Consider the following 20216-nt stretch of genomic DNA (forward strand, 5'->3'; position numbering starts at 1 on the left):
TTTCTTTCTACACTGGATCTAAAAGACGCTTACTTTCATATCCCAATTCACAAAGCCCACAGAAAATACCTAAGGTTTGTGTTAGAAGGACAACACTACCAGTTCAAGGTCCTTCCGTTCGGTGTCACAACAGCACCGAGAGTTTTCACAAAATGCCTAGCTGTGGTGGCAGCACACCTAAGAAGACAACAAATACATGTCTTCCCATACTTGGACGATTGGCTAATAAAGGCCAAATCAAAGGAGGAATGTCTTCACAACACACAGAAGACAATTCAACTGCTGCACCACCTAGGGTTTACGGTGAACTACAAAAAATCACACCTGCAACCAAACCAGATCCAGCAATACCTGGGGGCTACAGTAGACACAGAAAAGGCAATAGCATACCCCAACCCAATCAGAGTACAGACAATGGTCGGGTTAATACAAAGATTTCAACCACAACACTCACTACCAGCACGAGTGTTTATGCAACTATTAGGCATGATGTCCTCTTGCATACTGCTAATACCACATGCCAGACTACAAATGCGCCCACTACAAGAGTGTCTAGCGACACAGTGGAATCAGGCTCAAGGTCAGATTACAGATCTGGTGTTGGTAAACGACCGGACGTATCGCTCTCTGAAGTGGTGGAACACAGAAAACATTTCCAAAGGACGGTCGTTTCTAGAGCCAATTCCACAAGTAATAATAACAGCGGACGCATCGCTCTCCGGATGGGGAGCGCATATGGACAAATACACAGTACAGGGGAAGTGGAGTGCGCAGCAAAAGAAACTGCACATCAACTACCTGGAACTATTAGCAATATTTCTAGCACTAAAAGCTTTCCAAATGCAAATAACAAACAAGGCAGTCCTGATCAGAACAGACAACATGACTGCAATGTATTATATTCAAAAACAGGGGGGGACACACTCTCTCCAACTGTCCAAACTAGCACAGGACATATGGAGATGGGCCATTCCTCAAAAAATCTACCTGTTAGCGGAACACCTACCAGGAATTCAAAATCAAATAGCAGACATCCTAAGCAGACAGTCAGAACAAGTTCACGAATGGGAACTGCACGACCAAATACTACAGCCATTCTTCCAAAAATGGGGGCAACCAGAGATAGATCTGTTTGCAAATCATCAGAACGCAGAATGCAAACAATTCGCATCCAGGTACCCACACCAAAGGTCCCAGGGCAATGCACTGTGGATAAATTGGTCCAACAAATTTGCTTACGCGTTCCCTCCTCTACCACTAATTCCATTACTGGTGAGGAAACTGCAGCAACACTCAATGACAATGATACTAGTGGCACCCACGTGGGCAAGACAGCCGTGGTTCACCACGCTGCTACAACTCTCACAAGTACCACATCAAAAGCTAAGGTTATTACCCATGCATCTTACACAGAACCATGGAGAAATAATGCACCCAGATCCCAAACAACTGAACCTAGCGATCTGGCTCCTGAGGTCATAGAGTTTGGGTATTTAGATTTACCACCAGAATGCATGGAAATCATTAAGCAGGCAAGACGTCCTACCACCAGAGCATGCTATGCAGCAAAATGGAAGAGGTTTGCTATACACTGTAACAGTAAGCACATCAACCCTCTGGACGCATCCACTAAACAAATCATTTGCTATTTATTACACTTACAGCAATGTAATCTAGCATATACCTCTATTAGGGTTCATCTAGCAGCCATAGCGGCGTACCTACAAAAAAGGCAACACCTGTCACTGTTTAAAGTACCAGCAATTAAAGCTTTCATGGAAGGACTCAAAAGAGTCATTCCACCAAGAAGACCACCTTCCCCAGTCTGGAATCTCAACATAGTGCTTACCAGACTAATGGGGCCACCCTTTGAACCTATGCATAGGTGTGAAATACAATTCCTCACATGGAAGATGGCCTTCCTCATAGCTATCACGTCACTTAGAAGAGTAAGTGAACTGCAGGCTTTTACGATTCAAGAACCATTTATGCAGCTACACCAAAATAAAGTGGTTCTTAGAACAAACCCAAAATTCTTACCAAAGGTTATCTCAGCATTCCACATCAATCAGTCAGTGGAATTACCGGTTTTCTTTCCAAAACCACAAACAGTAGCGGAAAGAGCCCTACATACACTGGATGTTAGGAGGGCCATATTGTACTATATAGAGAGAACACAAACTTTCAGAAAGACAAAACAGCTATTTGTTGCGTTTTCTCCCACACATAAAGGCAATCCCATCTCCAAAGCGGGCATTGCCAGATGGATTGTAAAATGCATTCAAATATGCTACTTAAAGGCAAAGAGAACATTAACTGTTCCTCATAGAGCTCACTCTACACGTAAACTAGGAGCATCTATGGCATTTCTGGGAAACATTCCACTAGATGACATATGCAAAGCGGCTACCTGGGTTACACCGCACACTTTCACAAAACACTATTGTGTTGATGTGCACGCAACACAACAAGCTAGAGTGGGACAAGCAGTATTAAAAACATTGTTTCAGACAGTTGCAACAGACACGGGCGACCACCGCTAGGGAGAGAACTGCTGTATAGTCTATTCATAATGTACCATCTGCAGCCCATATGCCTCGAACGGAATATGCTACTTACCAGTATGCATCTGTTCTTGGCATAGAGGGCTGCAGAGTGGTACATGCCCTCCCAGCCTCCCCGGAAACCTGTGTCTGTTCCAACATTATCTTATTTAGATACACTTACATGGGCACTCTTATCTGTATTCTAATATACTACTCCATCTAACCCTACTATGGCAAAACAATCTAAGGATGGAGCCGATGCCCATGCGCACTACCAACTAAGGGAGGAGTCACCAACATACAAAAGACTCTCCAAGAGAAAAACAAAGTGCAATCATCCGAGCCCAACACCAGATGGCGATCTATTCATAATGTACCACTCTGCAGCCCTCTATGCCAAGAACAGATGCATACTGGTAAGTAGCATATTCCATATTACTGATTTGACATCACAGACTTGGACTATTCTTTTGAATATTTGTCCTGTGCCTCGGAAGTATCATCTCTGACTTCTGGAGTGTTAATAATTTGAACTGTGCAAGCGTCACTCCTCTAATCATAGGGGTCGACCCTCTGGGCACAACGATGGGGATCGCTGCGAGCGATGTAATCAATCAATACATTGTATCCTCAATCATTGGACAGTAACGTTTTCATTGAAAATGATCTTTTATTTGATTCAGAAATTAATTTGTTTGTGTTGTTTTTCATCCAACGTCGTTTTTGAAATCAACATGTTTCAAACTGATTTGAAATGGTCTTCCCAATGCATTTTGTGCACTACTGTGCACTTCGTCAGGGGAAATCTAAATGAGACCAAAATGATTAACTAAATGAGGAGCCACTCCTTGTGCATTCGTAAAGTTATTTACAAAATATCAAAAAATGTCAAAGTATCAAACATGTGATGTCTGTATTTAAACCGGCTGTTAGCTATCTATTGTCATGCTTTTAAATACATGACACATGTGTTGCCATCAAGGTCCTATGAATTTGCGCCTTAATACTGTGCAAAAATGAAAAGACATGTATTGTAAACCTCTCGTGATGGATAGTGTAGCTACCGAGTGCGAGGAGCTGGTTACAGTGATGATTATCTCAGTAGTTTGGTTAATGGTTGGAAATATCCATGTTGCGGGTGCGAGTCAATAGATTGAGAAAATATAAGTGATATTTTATTGTGAAATGTCAGTTTTCAGAAACTGGCCAACCAATGTTTTGGAGAAAAGGAATGCATGCATTAAGTATGTTATGGAATTTGAGGGACAGTTCCTGCTAGGTTTGAGAATGGTTTGGTTGCCTCATGCCAGTGAACACATTACTATAATTGTTATTTCATGGCATGTGTGGAGGTATTTCAATGTCTTTTGTTGAATGGTCTGCTTCAGATGTCCTCACTGCTCTTGTCAGAGATCTGAGTATGTATAATTAGTGCGGCCAGTCTGATCTTGTGAGAAGCATGTATTTGAAGATTTGCATTTTGTGTATGAACCTATTTGATGTGTCTATTTCTGGTGCCTTTGCCTGTGAGTTTGAGGTTTGATTTTCCACCCTGTTCGTCAATTAGAGAAACTCAGTCATGACACAAGGATATTCTGGTGTTGAAAAATCTGCTGCATACATTTTGAAAAATGATATACTGTGTGAAATTGTGTAACTAGATTTTTCCTAACTTCATGCATTACGAATTGTGCTTTAGTCATGGTTTGGAGTAATTGTGCTAAAATCCATTAGTTTGGAATAATTTGTAAGTTATCTTTTGGAGGGTGATCATGAACACCCCAGGGACGCATAAGACAGGCTGGCAAACCTCATTAGTATTGAAATGTTTCATTCAAAACTTCAGGATTTTTAGACAATTCTTGTAAAGTTCTGCTTTGAAATGCAAACGGTGGGCAGGTCCATCTCAAGATTTAACAGCAATAGCAACAACAGCAGCAAGTTGTCCTGCTTTGGTGGCAGGAGCCATCTCACTGGCATCTCACCAGCAAACACTGTGATAAGACAGAGCCATACAACGAGAAATGTGAATTACTGGATTGAAATCTAGACAACTCCCTGCATGCAGGTCCCTGATCTACATACAGCTTCTATTTTCCTTTGTGGCCAAAAGGAAAACGGAGTATCCACTTACTTGCTATGTCCACAATAATCAATGAGGCTGCACCCATGCAACTGAAAAGAGTCTCGTCCAAGATCTCCAACCCTTGGTATGACGGGAGCCTCAATGAGGATAGACGGGCCATGCGAATGGCAGAGCGCACTTGGAGGTCAGCCCCCTCTGCACTGCACCTAAAAAACCTGAAGAAACAGAGAAACGCCTACTTCAGGAAAATAAAACGCTCAAAAAGAGATTTCTTCAGCCTCCAGCTCGCCCAAGCAAAAAAACGCCCAAGGAAATTGTTTGAGTTAATCAGAACACAATCCAAAGAACAACCCCAGACACTCAGCACCATGGGCGTTACACCTTCCTGTGAAGACTTCTTTGCTTTCTTTATCCAAAAAACTGACAACATAAGAAGCGATCTCCTCAATGGCGCAATCCTATACTCCAACACCCAACACACAGCTATGCCTGAACCAAAGAACAATGCCACATGGTCATCCTTTGGCACCTACTCCGAAGAAGAAATTGGCAGATTGCTCAGCACCCTGAAACCATCCAATCACCTCACTGACCCCCTTCCTGCAAACGCTGTAAAAGACTTTACCCCTTTGCTCTTCCCACTTTGGACTAAAATTATCAATAGCCCTCTTCAACAAGGATCCATCCCTGACGCCCTCAAAGTCGGACAAGTCACACCTCTACTAAAAAAACCAACAGCAGACCCCACTGATCTAAACAATTACCGCCCAATTACAAATATTCCCACCCTCGCTAAACTGTTGGAAAAATGCGTACAGCTACAACTGACTAAACACATAGACAAGTTTGATCTCCTCAACGCTCATCAATCAGGCTTCCGTGCAGGGCACAGTACCGAAACTGCCATGACTCACATAGTGGACGACGCCCTCCAAATACTAGACCAAAACGATACCTGCCTCCTCATCCTTCTGGATCTCTCCTCAGCATTCGACACAGTTAAACATGAGAACTTACTCGAACTGTTAAACACAAGAATGGGCATATCAGGGACTGTTCTCAAGTGGTTCACCTCCTTTCTACACAACCGGTCACAAAGATTCAAAAGCAACAACGCAATGTCCTCTCCGGTACCTGTATCGCTAGGCGTCCCTCAAGGATCCTCCCTCTCCCCAACACTGTTCAACCTAGTTATGGAACCTCTCACTACTTTACTACAGACATCCAATGTTCACTTTCACATGTATGCCGACGACACCCAACTTTATCTCAAAATACAATCCCCCAAGGACATCATGGTTCTGAACACCACGATCAGAAACACCCAATCCTGGCTTGCCGAGAATCACCTCAAACTCAATGCCCTGAAAACTGAGTTCCTCCTGATCTCACCTCCCGCAAAAATCTCAACGGCTCAACCATGGCTTAAGCACTTAACGGCTCAAAATGTACAACCTACCGTCGTAGACTCAGCAAAATCTTTAGGCATAACACTTGACGCCAATCTCAACATGCAGCAGCACATCAGCAAGGCAACCAAAGGAGCGAACTTTCAAATCAACACCTTGAGAAAACTTAAACCCTTCCTCCCAGCCAAAGACTTCCAAACTGCAGTACAATCTATAGTCATCCCGCACATAGAGTACGGAAGCACCGCCCTCTGCGGGCTCCCCCTAACTACAACGGCTCCCCTAAGAGCGTCCCTTAACGCTGCAGCGAGACTCATCACTGGCTCAAAAAAGCACTCGCAAATTTCCCCTGACTTTAAATCACTGAACTGGCTACCTTTTGAAGCCAGAATACATCTGAAAATCACCTGCATGACTCACAAGGCTGTACACATTACTCACCCGCCTACCTCACTTAAAAGCTGACAATCTCGGGTGGCTCTAGAATTACTAGAAGCACAAACAATCTTCCGCTGAAACCTCGAAGATTCCGGAAGGAAAAAACCTATAAACGCTCCTTTTCAGGAATGGCACCTAGGATCTGGAACTCACTCCCCCCTGAAACCAGGCTCATCTCCTCCAACAAACTGTTTAGGAAAGAAGTAAAAGCGATCCTCATGGCTAAATACACATGATCTATTACTCGGTATTTTCTCATGAATCCGCTCCGTAATTACTTACTTGTATTATGACTTATTTTGATTGTATACGTTCCCTCTTTGTATATTGTTATGTTGTTGACGCACCTGTCTGACTTTGCACACTGTACCTACACCACCTCAACTATCCCTACTTTTGTACTACTGATGCACCTGTGCGACTATACATCCTGCACTCACCTACCTCAACTATGCACACCTTTATGTTATCTCCTAAAACACGTTAAGCAGGCTTAAACGAGTATATGCTTACTTTTGTACTTTTATATTATTGGCGCAACTGTTTGACTATGCACCTTGTACAGACACTACCTCACCTGTGACCTACCTCCTGTTTGTTTTTTGACCTACCTATGTAACTATGCACCTTGTACCTATCTACCTCAACTTTGTAACTATGCACCTGTACCTTGACTATCACCCCCGTGCCCTTGTAAAGCGCTCTGATATCTGCAAAGATCTTGTTCGCGCTATATAAAACTTTCAAAATAAATAAATAAAGAAATTATATGCTGAAATATGTCTTATTGTTTGTATTTCCATCGATGGTGCTTTATATCTCCAGTGTACAACCAAATATCTTCTAAAACACGCACCTCACACATGTCTAAAAATATTCTTTTCAATTATTTTTTTATTATTCATCATCAAAAAGGGCATATTTGTACAATGAACATAGTCTGGTACTTATTATAATTTAGACATCAGGCAAAAAGTCATATAGCGATAAAAGAAGATAATGTCAAGAATGTGAAAATGCAAAAATATAAGCGGAAAAAAAACCTCATAGTAACATGATGGACACAAAGAAGTTTTAAAGAAGGCATCTATATTACATTTACATTTTAAGCAGCTCTACCTACAGTATTCCATCCAGAGCCAATGGTCCCCATAGCCCCTCTAGCTTAGCTAATGATCTGATTCCCCTCGCCTTTGCTAGGGCTGCCTCTAAGCCATAGATATCCCTAATAACCACCCACCAATCTTCTACCATACGTGGTGTAGCAGAGACCCATACCCTGGCGATAGCCAGCCTAGCAGCAGCCATCAGGATTGTGAAAAGGCGTGCTACTGCTGGAACATTATCTTTGTATCCCAACATAATTTCTAGATCTTTAAGTGGTTGATCCAATCCTAGTTTGGAGCAAAATATTTGTTCAATTTTATTCCAGTATCCCCTTAATTTTTATAAACATGGGTTTCAAATTAGCCGCATATAGTCCACATTTTGGGCAATTTATCTTATCCCAGTCTTGTTTCCCCTGGCCCATTTAGCTATTCTTGCCGGGGTAAAATATAACATACAAGTAATGCGAAACTGCTGGAGCTGTAAACTAACAGAATTAACCGAATCCTTAACATTGCATAAGACATGTTCGATCATTCTGGGTGTAACCATTATTCCTAATGTTTGAGTCCAGTGTTCCGCTAGTTTTTCACTACCATCTGGTCTAAAGCTATGCAAATGAGCGTACATTGAACTGATGAGAGATTTAGACTTCCCCCCATAGATACAATCCCAGATAACTGATTGTTTAATTTCCTTCGCTTGCACGTTGGAAGCAAGATAATCCTTAATCTGCAAATATTTAACAAAAAGTGATCCGGTAATTTATACACTAGCTGTAGATCTTCAAATGATTTAACCCCTCTATCATTATATAGATCGGCCAGACTATTTATTCCATACGTCGCCCAAGATTTGGCTACTCGATCCTGAAACACATCAGGAAAATCGGGATTCCCCCATATTGGATAATTTTTATGAAATGTCTGTAAATTGCACCTAGCAGACATTGCTTGCCAGATATATACAATATCTTTGATAAGTCTTGAATTTTACCCTTTTGTAGAAATGTGGATCTCTGATTCCATATAGGAACTTGTCTCTTTGATTTCCTAGCATAAGTACAAATACAGAATCATTCTGATCTAAGCCGAGCAAACTCCGGAACCGGCCCGTGAAAGAAGCCCAGAGGTAGAATTTAAAGTCTGGAAAACCAAGTCCACCTTGATCGAATCGAGCTTTAAGCAGCTCGATCGCCCTCCTTGATTTTTTATAACCCCGAATAAAACTACTGAAGACACCTTCGAGTTTTTTGAAGAATACATTAGGGATTTTCAAACAAATAGAACGAAACAAAAATAAGAATTTAGGTAACATTTTCATTTTTATCAAATTACACCTGCCTAGCAGGCCTATAGGGAGCCTGTGCCAAATAATCTGGTTTAATTTTGCTGCTATCTTTGCCCCCAAGTAAGTCACAGTGGCACACGATCCAATAATAGAATTATGGAACCCAGCAGTTGTAAGTACCTGAGTTTTATCTGCATTTAGTTTGTACCCTGCAACTTTAAAAAATGTTCTTGCTTCTTCCCTAATGCTTATTACGGCCTCATCTGGATTAGTTGCATAAACCGCAATATCGTCCGCGTAAACCGTGATTTTAAGATTAAGAATATCAGCTTCTAATGGTTTAATCTGCATAGAAATGGCTCTATATACAGAGCGAATAGCAGCGGGGACAGGGGGCCTCCCTGCCTCGTCCCACAAAGAATCTGAAATAAAGGTGAGCATATTCCCCCATATGATAGCTTGGCCTGCGGGTTGCAATATAGAGCCTGTACACAAGACCGAAACTGAGTACCGAAGCCGATTTTAGCCAATACTGCCCATAAGAAATCCCATCTGACGCGATCGAACGCCTTTTCGGCGTCTAAAAATAGCATCCCAAATTCAATCCCCTTCTTATCTGCAAAATTAAACGCTCCTATAGCCATATTTACGTGAGCGGTGGTGTCCCTCCCCATAATAAAGCCATGCTGTCTATCTGACACTAGATGAGGCATAAGTGGAGCTAATCGAGTAGCCACAATTTTTGATAAAATATTAGTGTCAGTATTGATCTGAGAAATTGGCCGATATGATCCACATTCTGTTGTTGGTTTACCCTTTTTTAGAAAAAATACAATTTCTGTTATGTTCCACGACTCCGGTACTTGTCCGTTAATTGCCACAGCTTGGATCACTCTACACATAGGCAGCAGCAATATCCTTTTAAAAGATTTTTAAAATTCTAAAGGCAGTGAGTCATCTCCGGCCGCCTTTTTTTCGTTGGTAGTGTTGATATCGCCAATTCAACTTCTTCCACTCACACTATATCTTCTACTATAGCCGCTTCATCCACATCTAATACTGGTATGCAGCTATCCTCAATATAGCTATCAATTTCTTCCTGATTCTAGGGCCATGTAAGCGAATAAAGTTTCTGGTAAAACAGATGGAATTGCTCTAAAATAGCCGATGATTTGGTATACAGGTGTCCATCCGCCCCCCTTATAGCGCTTATCCTTGTTTTTGCTTTCATCTCTGCAGTCTGGTAGGCCAGTACCTGCCCTATATGTTCCCAATATTCATATCTTTCAAGTCGATGTTTAGTATAGCTAGTGGCCATTTTATCCCTTAGGGTCTTCTTCACTAGCACTCTAGCATCAATTAACGCTAAAGCAAAGTCTCCTGGGTTACTTGATCTTCATTTGCAGTCTAAAAATGTTCTTAGGAATACATTTTATGCAATGTATTAAAGGAGACACACATTTAAATAATGTAAAAAACACATAAAATTATTATTGACGTAAATGATATGACTGTCATGGATATGATCCTTGTTAAAAGGCATCCAACAACGTAATTTATTGTTAAATAACCCTCTGGATCTTAAGTTCAAACATATAAAGCGAAGATTCAAACAATCTGTGAAGCATAACCATGAGCACTGGCTCCGAGATATTGAATGAATATAATTGTTGAAATATATTAGTTTAATTTGGTCAAATTCTAGAGGGTTTGTGAGGTTTAATCTACGGCGGTGTTAATCTAGCACCTGCGAAAGTTACTACTGTCATCCACTGAGAAAGCAGAAGTGCATGTCCTCTCCTTTACTGGTTCCCTCTGCACACGGCACTGATTCACACACCCAGTAACATATATTTTCTTTATTTCTCACAGGCCTCAGACTCTGTCCCCAGTGCTGGACCAATCACACATACTTTTCCCGGAATTAAGGTAATGTGCCTTCAGAAGCTATGTGTCTACCTCTATTTACTTTTTTATTTGTTTGTTTGCTCCTGTTTTAAATTTCATCCTAGCCAGAACCAACCGTCTCATTGGGCAATCCTTAGCAAACATAGTAAACATATGTGAAAGTGTGATGCCCAATAAAGCACCTGCCATGAAAGCCCACGTTGAGATCATTGTTTACATTTTTAGGCCAGGGAGATGAGGCTAATGGCTGCTGTTACCCGCCATCTTGAAATCTAAACTGCAAAGCATCCTCTTCAGTGATATCTCCTACAATGCGCCCGTACCTTCCCGAGGCTCTCATTGGCGAGAACATGCGCACTCCTGCACTGGTGGCCTGGGACAACTGCCACTGCATCTGGGGAGATTTCCTGGGAGAGGAGCCCCAATGAGAAGAAGATGTTGAGCAGCAATTATTCAACCCAATCTTCAAAATCTACTACCTAGAACCTTAATAAAACAGGAGGAAAATGGCCTCGCTGAGGAAGTGGTAGTTCCTCTTTAACATACAAGCAAATTCACAGTGCACATAGGAGTTACCTGTCTTACAATGCATGCTCGGTGTTGTAGGAAAGAACGAGTTGTAGGAAAGAATCAGCCAAGACCAGTGGCAGTGTTTTAGGATTATGGATGAAAAAAATGTGAGTAGACTAATTTCGTAAATGTCACTTGCATTAAAAGGGGTGGATATTCCCCAATAAAGGGCCGTATCAAATTATACATTAAAGCCATCATTACTAGGGGGGCTTAATCCCGATGGTGGTGTTAAGAGTGGTTACCGGCCCCATTGTGATTACAAGTCCAGCGGAAACTTCGCAAGTTGGGTGTATTCCCCCCACACACGTCATCAGCCAAAAGCACCTCAGGACGACATACTGAGGGGGATGGGAAGTTATTACAGGAAAGTGGTGCAGGATTCCTGTTTCCCGCAGTAAATCTTCATTTCCCAGGATATTCCTAATATTACAGATCCCGCTGCTTTGCTTGGTGAGTCAGGACCCACCCATCGGAGAACCCAACCCCACCCCCCAGAATAACTACTTACCCCGTCCCATCATCTGTACCTTCCTATATCACATATTTTTCAAAGTGACTAGTTTTCAGCCATAGCATGCCCCCACCTTTCAAAGCCAGAACGTGCTGCAGCCGGAAAACCGTGCATTTGTGAGTGGCCTCGGTGGGGAAACTTTGCATCTTCGCAATACCAAGCGAAGTCAGAAAACTCTGTCTGGCTTCACCAATGCAGTGTTTTAAAAATGTGCCTGCCATTGGGGATGATTTGCCCACCTCTAATCTTATTGTAAAATAGTGCGCTTTCTAGACCAATTGTGATAACTATAAATATTAAGATATTGTGCTGCCTTGAATTGCCCTTGCTTTAAACTTTCCATATTCTGTAGCAATTGTACTTTGTTTAAATATTAATTTCTTGTACTTCCCTTATTTGTCGTGGCTATAAACTTTCTAGGTTTTATAGCTATTGTACTGTGCATAAATATTAGTACATTATACTTTTTATTACATACTAAACCTTTTTTCTCTTTCTATTGATTGTACTGCATAAAGATACACAAATGTAAATATATATATGCATGAACGCCCCGAATATGGGGGTATTAATGCTTCACCCCCATAATTAGCAATACCTTGGGTTAAGTTAACACAACAGGTGCAAAATAAACAGTGAACCTGAGTTAAAACCTTAGACTTCCCTTAGAAATTAGTACTTACTGAGCGAATCATTAATTTTGTTTCCGACCCCCCCATAATTCTTCATCGTGCCACAATATTTCCCTCCGAGGTTTGGTGTGTACCCTCATTGCGACTGGTAACTTCTGTTACCGGCGCCTTCATAGATACTTTACTGACTATAGAGAACGTATTTTGTTTAGATATTACATAGTCATGTCTATCGATGTAGTATTGTCTTTACTTATGGTACTGCACATAGGTATTAGGTTATTGCACAGTCTCTAAATATTGCTTCATTCAAGGGCACTATGGTTTTGGGGAGCATAGATACAGTACTGGTTATTGACTTTAAGATATTGATTGTGCTGGCTACAGATATTGTGAATGTGCTGCCTTTAAGAAATAAGACAGGGCACTGCTTTTCTGCTTCATTTCAACAAAGTAATACTTCCATGAATCTAATAAATTCCAAAGCCGGTCTGATTGTAAAAAGTAAGGGCGCTACACAGAATTCATCTGAGAGTTGCCTCACCCCCCGAAAGCCTGGCAGCAATGCAATACTATTTTTCATCTATTTTCTTTTCTTTTTTTCAGCTCACATGTTTCCACCAGGATGTCTTCAATAAGTCGCTGATACTTGAGGCGAAGGAGCAGAAAACAATACTTTGTGTAAGTAGGAATTTAAAATTGGTTGCGCAGTGAAGCTGCCGATGAAAGATGTGTGGTAGCAACCCCTGGCCCTGGCCATGGAACTTGTAGACTCTCCTTCCCACCCGCCCTGGGACATTCATGCAGCAGGAAGTGGTGTATGGATTCGGTTGTAGGTAATGCATCTTCCACAGCAGGGGTCTCCAAACCGGTCCTGGAGGGCCGGATCCATGACAGATTTTTGGGATATCCCCATTGAGATACATGTAGTAATTTTAAAAATCTGGCATGGTGGCCCCTGGGTTTTGGTGGCCCTGTGCAGGTGCACAGCTTGCACATGCCTAAGGCCGCCCCTGCTATATGAAAGTAGTGTGGTGGAATGCTGGAGTGCTTGGTGATGTAATGGAATGCTGGAGTGTCTACAACAGATTCCACCAGTCAAGAGAAAGAAGAAAGGGAAACCCAGACACAGGTAGAATGGAGGGTTGAAAAAAACTGCAAGGTAATGAGAAGGAGCCGAGTAGTGCAGGGTGTTGGAGGAAAGAGGCATCGAGTGGAATCAGACAGCCTTGCTCTTTCGGCAACCTCGGCAGTAAGCAGTGGCCGTGAAGGGCTCCTAAGAAAATGTATGGGTGCCTGTATTTGTTTTTCATACAAATTAGCCACTGTGGATATCCCTAAAAAACATCAATTAACACTACTCTCTCACTGGCTGTTGTGGTACCAGGTAGTTGGATCTATTACATTTCCAGTGCTTGATTACGCTGTGCACTACTATATATCACGTTCCTTCAGTAAGATTAATGTACCCTTGCAAAAGCCTTTGTGAATCTGCCCCGAAATTTTAACTCCCTTTTAGTAGAAGTGCAAAGATGTCACAGTCCTTTCTGTTTGTACTAATTGTAAATAAATAGTCCAATTCTAGATGTTTTGAGTCCAATTCACAAAGGCATGTTAAAAGTACATATTGGATATTGCATACTCCAAAATACCATTGTGGATAAGTCCGCGTGTAAGGCATAAGATGCCTCCGAGTTTTTTTCCGCTAGATATAACTACTTAAATGTATGGATGTAGACATAAAGTCAAAGTTGTTCCGCTGTGTAAGCCACTAATAATTAAATAAAGAAGGCGAAAATTAAAAACGGACTGCTGTTAAAGATGATCTCCTCATGGACAAAAGTCTTACATTGATACAACATTTCCCGAAATCTACCTTTTTCATGAAACTGAAAACCGAACCACTGCTGCCACCTGCTGGACCAAGTCAAACTTGTTTCAATTACGGCTAGTACTTTGGGGAATTGTATCAATCTATATGTATCTAGCTTACAGCTAAACTACTGAAGTAAACCACGAACGATAAAGCAGGTGGTTGAAAATATTCAGTACAAAAATAAATAAAAATACATGTTTTAAGTAAGGTTTTCAAGAATTAAGAGTGTACCTAGGTAAATTGCTTTCTTGGAACAACTGCTAACTATCTTCGCTTTGTAAAACATAAAAAACACCTCCCCCGTTTTTAGTCGACCCTCTCCAAAAACCGGAACATGAGCTAAATTTCTCAAAATCTGCCTGGACAGCTGGTGAAAAACGGGGACCATCCTGGAAAATCCGGACGCCTGGTCATCCTATGCTTGTTACTCGAGTGTTATGTGGTTTGACTTATGAGTGCTTTGCATATGCTGTTTATTCTGTATGCATTCTGCATATATGGATTGTATTCTGTGCCTGTGTGGTGTGCTCTAGGAAAATTTTATTTTTATGCACACTGTATTAAATAGTATTACATGTAATATTACATGCATGAATGGTAGTGAAGAGGATGTGGTAACGGACAGAGCTGCTGACTTAGGAACTGGGGAACCAGGTTCGAGTCACGGTGTCGGCTCAACATCCTGTGAGCAGAGCAGGTCCTAGGCCTTTTGAGGCCCCGGGCGGAAGGGAAGATGTGAGGCCCCTCTAAGTGCCTTACTGCCTGCGCAAGTGCGCGCAGCGCTTTTCCCGCAATTCATATCGGGCCCCCTGCTCTGCGGTCTACTCTGCGGGGCGGCAGCGGGGCCCCCTGAGCGCGAGGCCCTGGGCATCTGCCCATACCGCCCATGCCTAGGACCGGCCCTGCCTGTGAGTCTGGGCAAATCAATTAATCTCCTCCTGCCCACAAAAAATGAATGTCTAATGTAACTTACGCTCATGTAAAGTGCTCGAATACCTATGGGTCGAGTTTGTTCTATATACAAATGCAAACATAGAGAAATATCTCTCAGTGTTACAGACCTAGAAGATTTGGCTGGTATGTAAAAGTGACTGTTAGGATTGGGTCTCTCTTTGTAAGAATGCCTTAATGTCATATGTATATGAGCAAGTTCCACCCCTTTCCTATCTTCTCCGTCAGGCACAGTGCCCAGTTTCCTACATCGCTTGCCATTTAAGCTATTTGAAATGGTCCAAGCACTGCAACTTCTTACAGTGTGCATCTTTTTTGTGTACTCGTACTGGACCCACCTGTAATGTAGTTCCACCAGTAGTGATGAAAGGTGGTAGCATCAGAGAAATAGCAGCAGCATCCTGCCTAGAAAGATGTCTAGCATCTCTAATCGGAATGATGTTTTTATGGCATACTTCAGAATTTCATATTATATGTAGCAAGAGTACAAGATAAAACCGTGAGAAGATGAACCTCAGATTATATTTTTTTGAAGCAACTAAAATACATTTGGCTTATGCAAGACAAATTAAGCTACACATTTATACTCTAAATTTACTAATGTAATAATTTTGGTTGTATGATGGACCTACATAGGGAATTACTCTGCATGCCTTCACCACACATTTTTTACCCTGCATTGTTTTAGATTGCTTATGCTTTTACAATGTATGCCTTTACCTCGCTTTGGTAAACAATGTATTTGTGGGGGGAGACCCCCCACACCCCTGAACTTACCTTACATTCGTGCTAAAGGCATGCATTGTAAAATCATATGGATTCTAAAAATATGTGTGGTAAAAAATACACGGTAAAGGTACAAACGTGGTAAAAAACTTGTTGTAAAGGTTGTTTCCCATAATTTTAGATCAACATTGATTTGGCAAAGGGCAGCATACTTTTACAAAACCTAAAACAGGTCACCAATAAACCTGATAACTATGTGTGGCCAACATCTGATTTTGTTTGTTGGAAACATGTTACTGCTTAAATTATATAATTCAGTGAGATCCTTAAATCTTAAAGACTTTAAAAAAGATTTTAGCCTTCTTCTTGACCCTCTTTGAAACATGTAATAAAATGCAGGCCAAAGGCCCTCATCAACTCAGAGCGCCTTTAGATAAGGATTCTCCACCAAGTTACTCATGAGCTACTGATAACTCTCCACTTACCTGCAAGTAGCTCTCCTGTGTGCATCCCAACCTACTAAATTAGAAGCTTTAACATCTGAGTCTTAAGCTTACTGGAATCTTCCACTTCATGGATGGCACACATTTCTATAGCACTGCTGGATCAGTAAGGCACATTGTCTTGACCTTTTTAGATCTCTTTACAGTCTATACTACTGTAGACCATCAGCTATTATAATAAATAATTTAAGACATAAGCATCAGGCAGCACAACCTTGGATGGTTTAGAACTTTCCTTATAGACAGACATTAGGCAGTTTCCGTCCTCCCCTCGGGCAAGCCTTCTCCACTCTCATGTCGGCTACCACAAGTTTCCTCACTTATACCCACTTTCTTGAATATTTACCTGTCCCCTTTTGCAGCTCTAATCAGATCTTTTAGACTTTTGTTCTACACAGACAAGACAAAACGTCTGATTAGATTTAATGTCAATGCTCTTCATCCAATCTATTTTTTTCATTCTTTCATGACACGTCTTAGGTGAATACAAATTGATATTAAATCCTGTTAATAAAAAGGATTTTTTGTTGACAGGCAGCCTCCTGTTTGGTCCGTCGTATAATTGCTGGCCACCTTGTGCCCTATTCCGACACTTGTGGCCAAGCTTAGGACTTTAGGGGCATGGATTAGACTAAGGAATGTGAGCATCGTATGGGCAAGGACAGAAATAAATATAAATCATATACCTAATATACTTCATAAAAACAAAAGAAGTCAGATTATTGATAGAATAAAAATGCTGACAAATCACACACCTACTCTAATAACAATCAACCAAGTCAATTCCCCACGACAGTGAATATAGGCTCAGGGGAGAGATACTTTTCCAAAGGGAAAATAACCACTCAGCACAGAGGGCAACCAAACGAATATACTGTAGGTGAGGAGCTTTAGGGGTTAAAATGTAAATAATTGTGACTGTTCTGATATAACATGGTTTGAAGTTCCACAAGAAAGAGGCTTCACCAGTCAATGACTCGTACTAAGTTTGCTGTTTTGGGGGATTTCCTAACCAATAGCCTCTAAATGACCCCTCTAGAAATCTTGAACTTAGAACCAAAATAGGCCTCCTGGATGTCCAGGGCACAATATTTTTTAAAGAATGGGTGACAGTCAAGGGCCGCCAATGAAGAGAACATTAACTTTGACTTTTCCAAATAAAACTTTTTGTAGCAGGCACCATACAGACAGCAGCAGCAAACGCCACATCCACTGGAGGGGTTGCAAGAGAGGGATCATAGTTTAAACCTTCCATAACCCAAGTCAGAGATAAGCCAGGTTTCTGCTCCTGAGGAAAGGCCAGTCACTTAAATGCCAAAGGGACTCCTGTTGTATAGATAAAATAATTGGTGTGTTACCTTAAATAAACAAGTAAACTAGTTCTGATGCTTGGGAGCTTTACAACAGTATTAGTGTAATAGAAATATGCATACATGCTCCAAAACGGGCCTTAATCAAGCAGATGTCTCATACATGTAAGGTTTTTTTATGTGTCTGCACCTTGGACGTGCATAGAAGAATAATCTGTTTTTGTGTTGTTGTCATGAGAGACGAGATGGACTAAGGGCTTTAGGCTTTATGCCCTTTAAAGCTTCTCTGGAACTGGATACCTGCCGCCATTTTGGTGTCTTTGTGTGTCAGATAGATGGATAAAGAAGAGGTCCACCCCAGGCCTCTGTGTACTTTTCACACACATGATGTTAGCTGCTATGTTTTGCGCACTTTTAGGTTAAAAGAGAAGCTTTAACACCAACAGATTACAAGGCACTAAGAGGCGCGGTGCGTCCATTGGGGCTTTGGGGCGTAGCCCCCCCGGCCGCAGCTCCCTCGGCGTCTCTGAACTTAAGTAAACTGAATCAGTTTACTAAGTTCAAAGACGCAGAGGGAGAACTGACAATCATGTCAGTCAGCATGACGCCAGACCGCCCACCCCCTTCAGAGACTGTAGGGGGTGGGCGGTCTGGTATCATGTTGGCTGACATGATTGTCAGACCGTCACCAGGGGCTGGCAGCAGCACAACACAAGTGCGCATGAGTGGAGACGGAGGGCACATTTTTTGCCCGTGCCCAGTCATGCGCACATGTGTTTGCACTTGTTTGCGCATGCCCATTAGGAGCCCCTCGGACTCCTAATAGGCAGGCTGCGGGCGAAGAGTAACCTGTGTCCCAAGCCAATCCTGGCGCTGCAGCAGCGCCAGGATTGGCTGAGAGGGGCTGTCAGTCCACTCCACTGCCGTTCGCGAAGGCGCCAAGGGGAGAAGAGGAGGCGCTGACCGGCTGTGAGGTAAGTTTTTTGATTAATATTTAATGCCCTAGCTCCCCCCCTGTGCGCCCCCCCGCGTGAACCCACCACACCACCCACCCACCCCCTTGCGCAACCTTCCCCTCCTTCCCATGAGCCGCAACCGATATTACGGGGATGGGGGCTGTCTAAACTGTTATCAACTACCCATCTATCCCCCCTTCCTGACAGACATCTGTTCCGAGTCCCTGCACTGTACAACAGTGTGTGAGCAGTCCAGCTGCTGAGGCGCTTTTGCACTCTGAAGGGTCTTTCAGGGTCAGAGCAGGGACAGGGCTCTCAGTCTGGTATTGAGAAGACCATCATTCACTGAGGAAAGACACGTTTACCAGCTCGGTGCTCTGAGGGTACCACTCACGAGCAGTGAGATGCCACAGAAGTCTGTTTATTGTTTAGCACACAGTTACTCTTGTGCTGTGACCTTTTGCCCAGATAGCACCCAGAAGTGAAGCGCTGTTTGTGTTCACCTTCTTGTTTCTGTGTCATGGTGACATATAGCAGGCACAGGCAGGTGCGCAACACCCCTGCCTGGGCACAGGGCGGTTTTCCGAGAGACGCCTTAACGGGTTATATGTTTCCCACACTGCCCCATTCATTGTCATTTAGTTGTGCAGTGTTTGTTTGTACGTGCCTCAAAGTGTGTTGGACGGTCCTTCGCAGGGTGTGAAGTGTGCTGTTGGTATTTTCTTCTGTGATCTCATGCAAGGAGGGAGGACAGAGCTAGAGGTTTTAGTTTGAGTGCTTAAAAACACCAATAGGAGCATGATAATTATATTTCATTGCTGGGACGGGTTCAAAGGGTGGTGGTGGTGGGGTAAAGTTTGAGAGCAAAGCAGAATGAGGTACAGAAGGCATGGGGTGTATAGCGGTGAGCAGTATAGCAAGGGTTTCTCCTATACTGTTAATTTTGCAGGTGATGTAAGATGCTAATTCTTTTTCAGATAGTCAAGATTGTGAGACAGGAGTACATGGTGGAGAGAGAAGATTGTTGACTGTGCCTGCGACTGAAGCAGGAGAATGGGTTTTTGGAAGTATTCTGATTCGTTGTTGTCTAGGGCTAAGAACAATTTAGCTGGTGCAATTCTATTTCTTCAGGATTTTCAGTGTTATACTTTATGTGATTTATGAAGATGTGTTTGCACCTTGGTTTTCAAAGAATGGATGCTAGGTTGTTCGGCCTAGCTCGCTTCGCTCGCTCTCCTAAGTGCAGTACCGCAATAATTTTACGCCCACCACTTTCAAATGTCACCAGCCACCACTGGGCACTAGTAGCCAATAGTATTAATACCAAAGTCGACTACACCGCTTTTATCGCCCTCAACAGGACAACAATATAAACCAATGTCCTCAAGATTTGA

General features: G+C 42.3%; 1 protein-coding gene across 1 annotated transcript in view; it reads left to right on the forward strand.

Moving 5' to 3' along the window:
* The window catches only part of PODXL (podocalyxin like), a 262424-nt gene that overhangs the window by 159276 nt on the left and 82932 nt on the right, over positions 1–20216 (forward strand). The window contains exons 4-5 of the mRNA XM_086918925.1: positions 10749–10805; positions 13107–13181. Of these exons, the coding sequence (XP_086775051.1) occupies positions 10749–10805; positions 13107–13181 (132 nt within the window). The remainder of the gene's footprint in view (positions 1–10748; positions 10806–13106; positions 13182–20216) is intronic.

The sequence above is a fragment of the Lissotriton vulgaris genome, chromosome 1_1, assembly GCF_964263255.1.
Source record: "Lissotriton vulgaris chromosome 1_1, aLisVul1.2, whole genome shotgun sequence".
In the NCBI taxonomy this organism is placed as follows: domain Eukaryota; kingdom Metazoa; phylum Chordata; class Amphibia; order Caudata; family Salamandridae; genus Lissotriton; species Lissotriton vulgaris.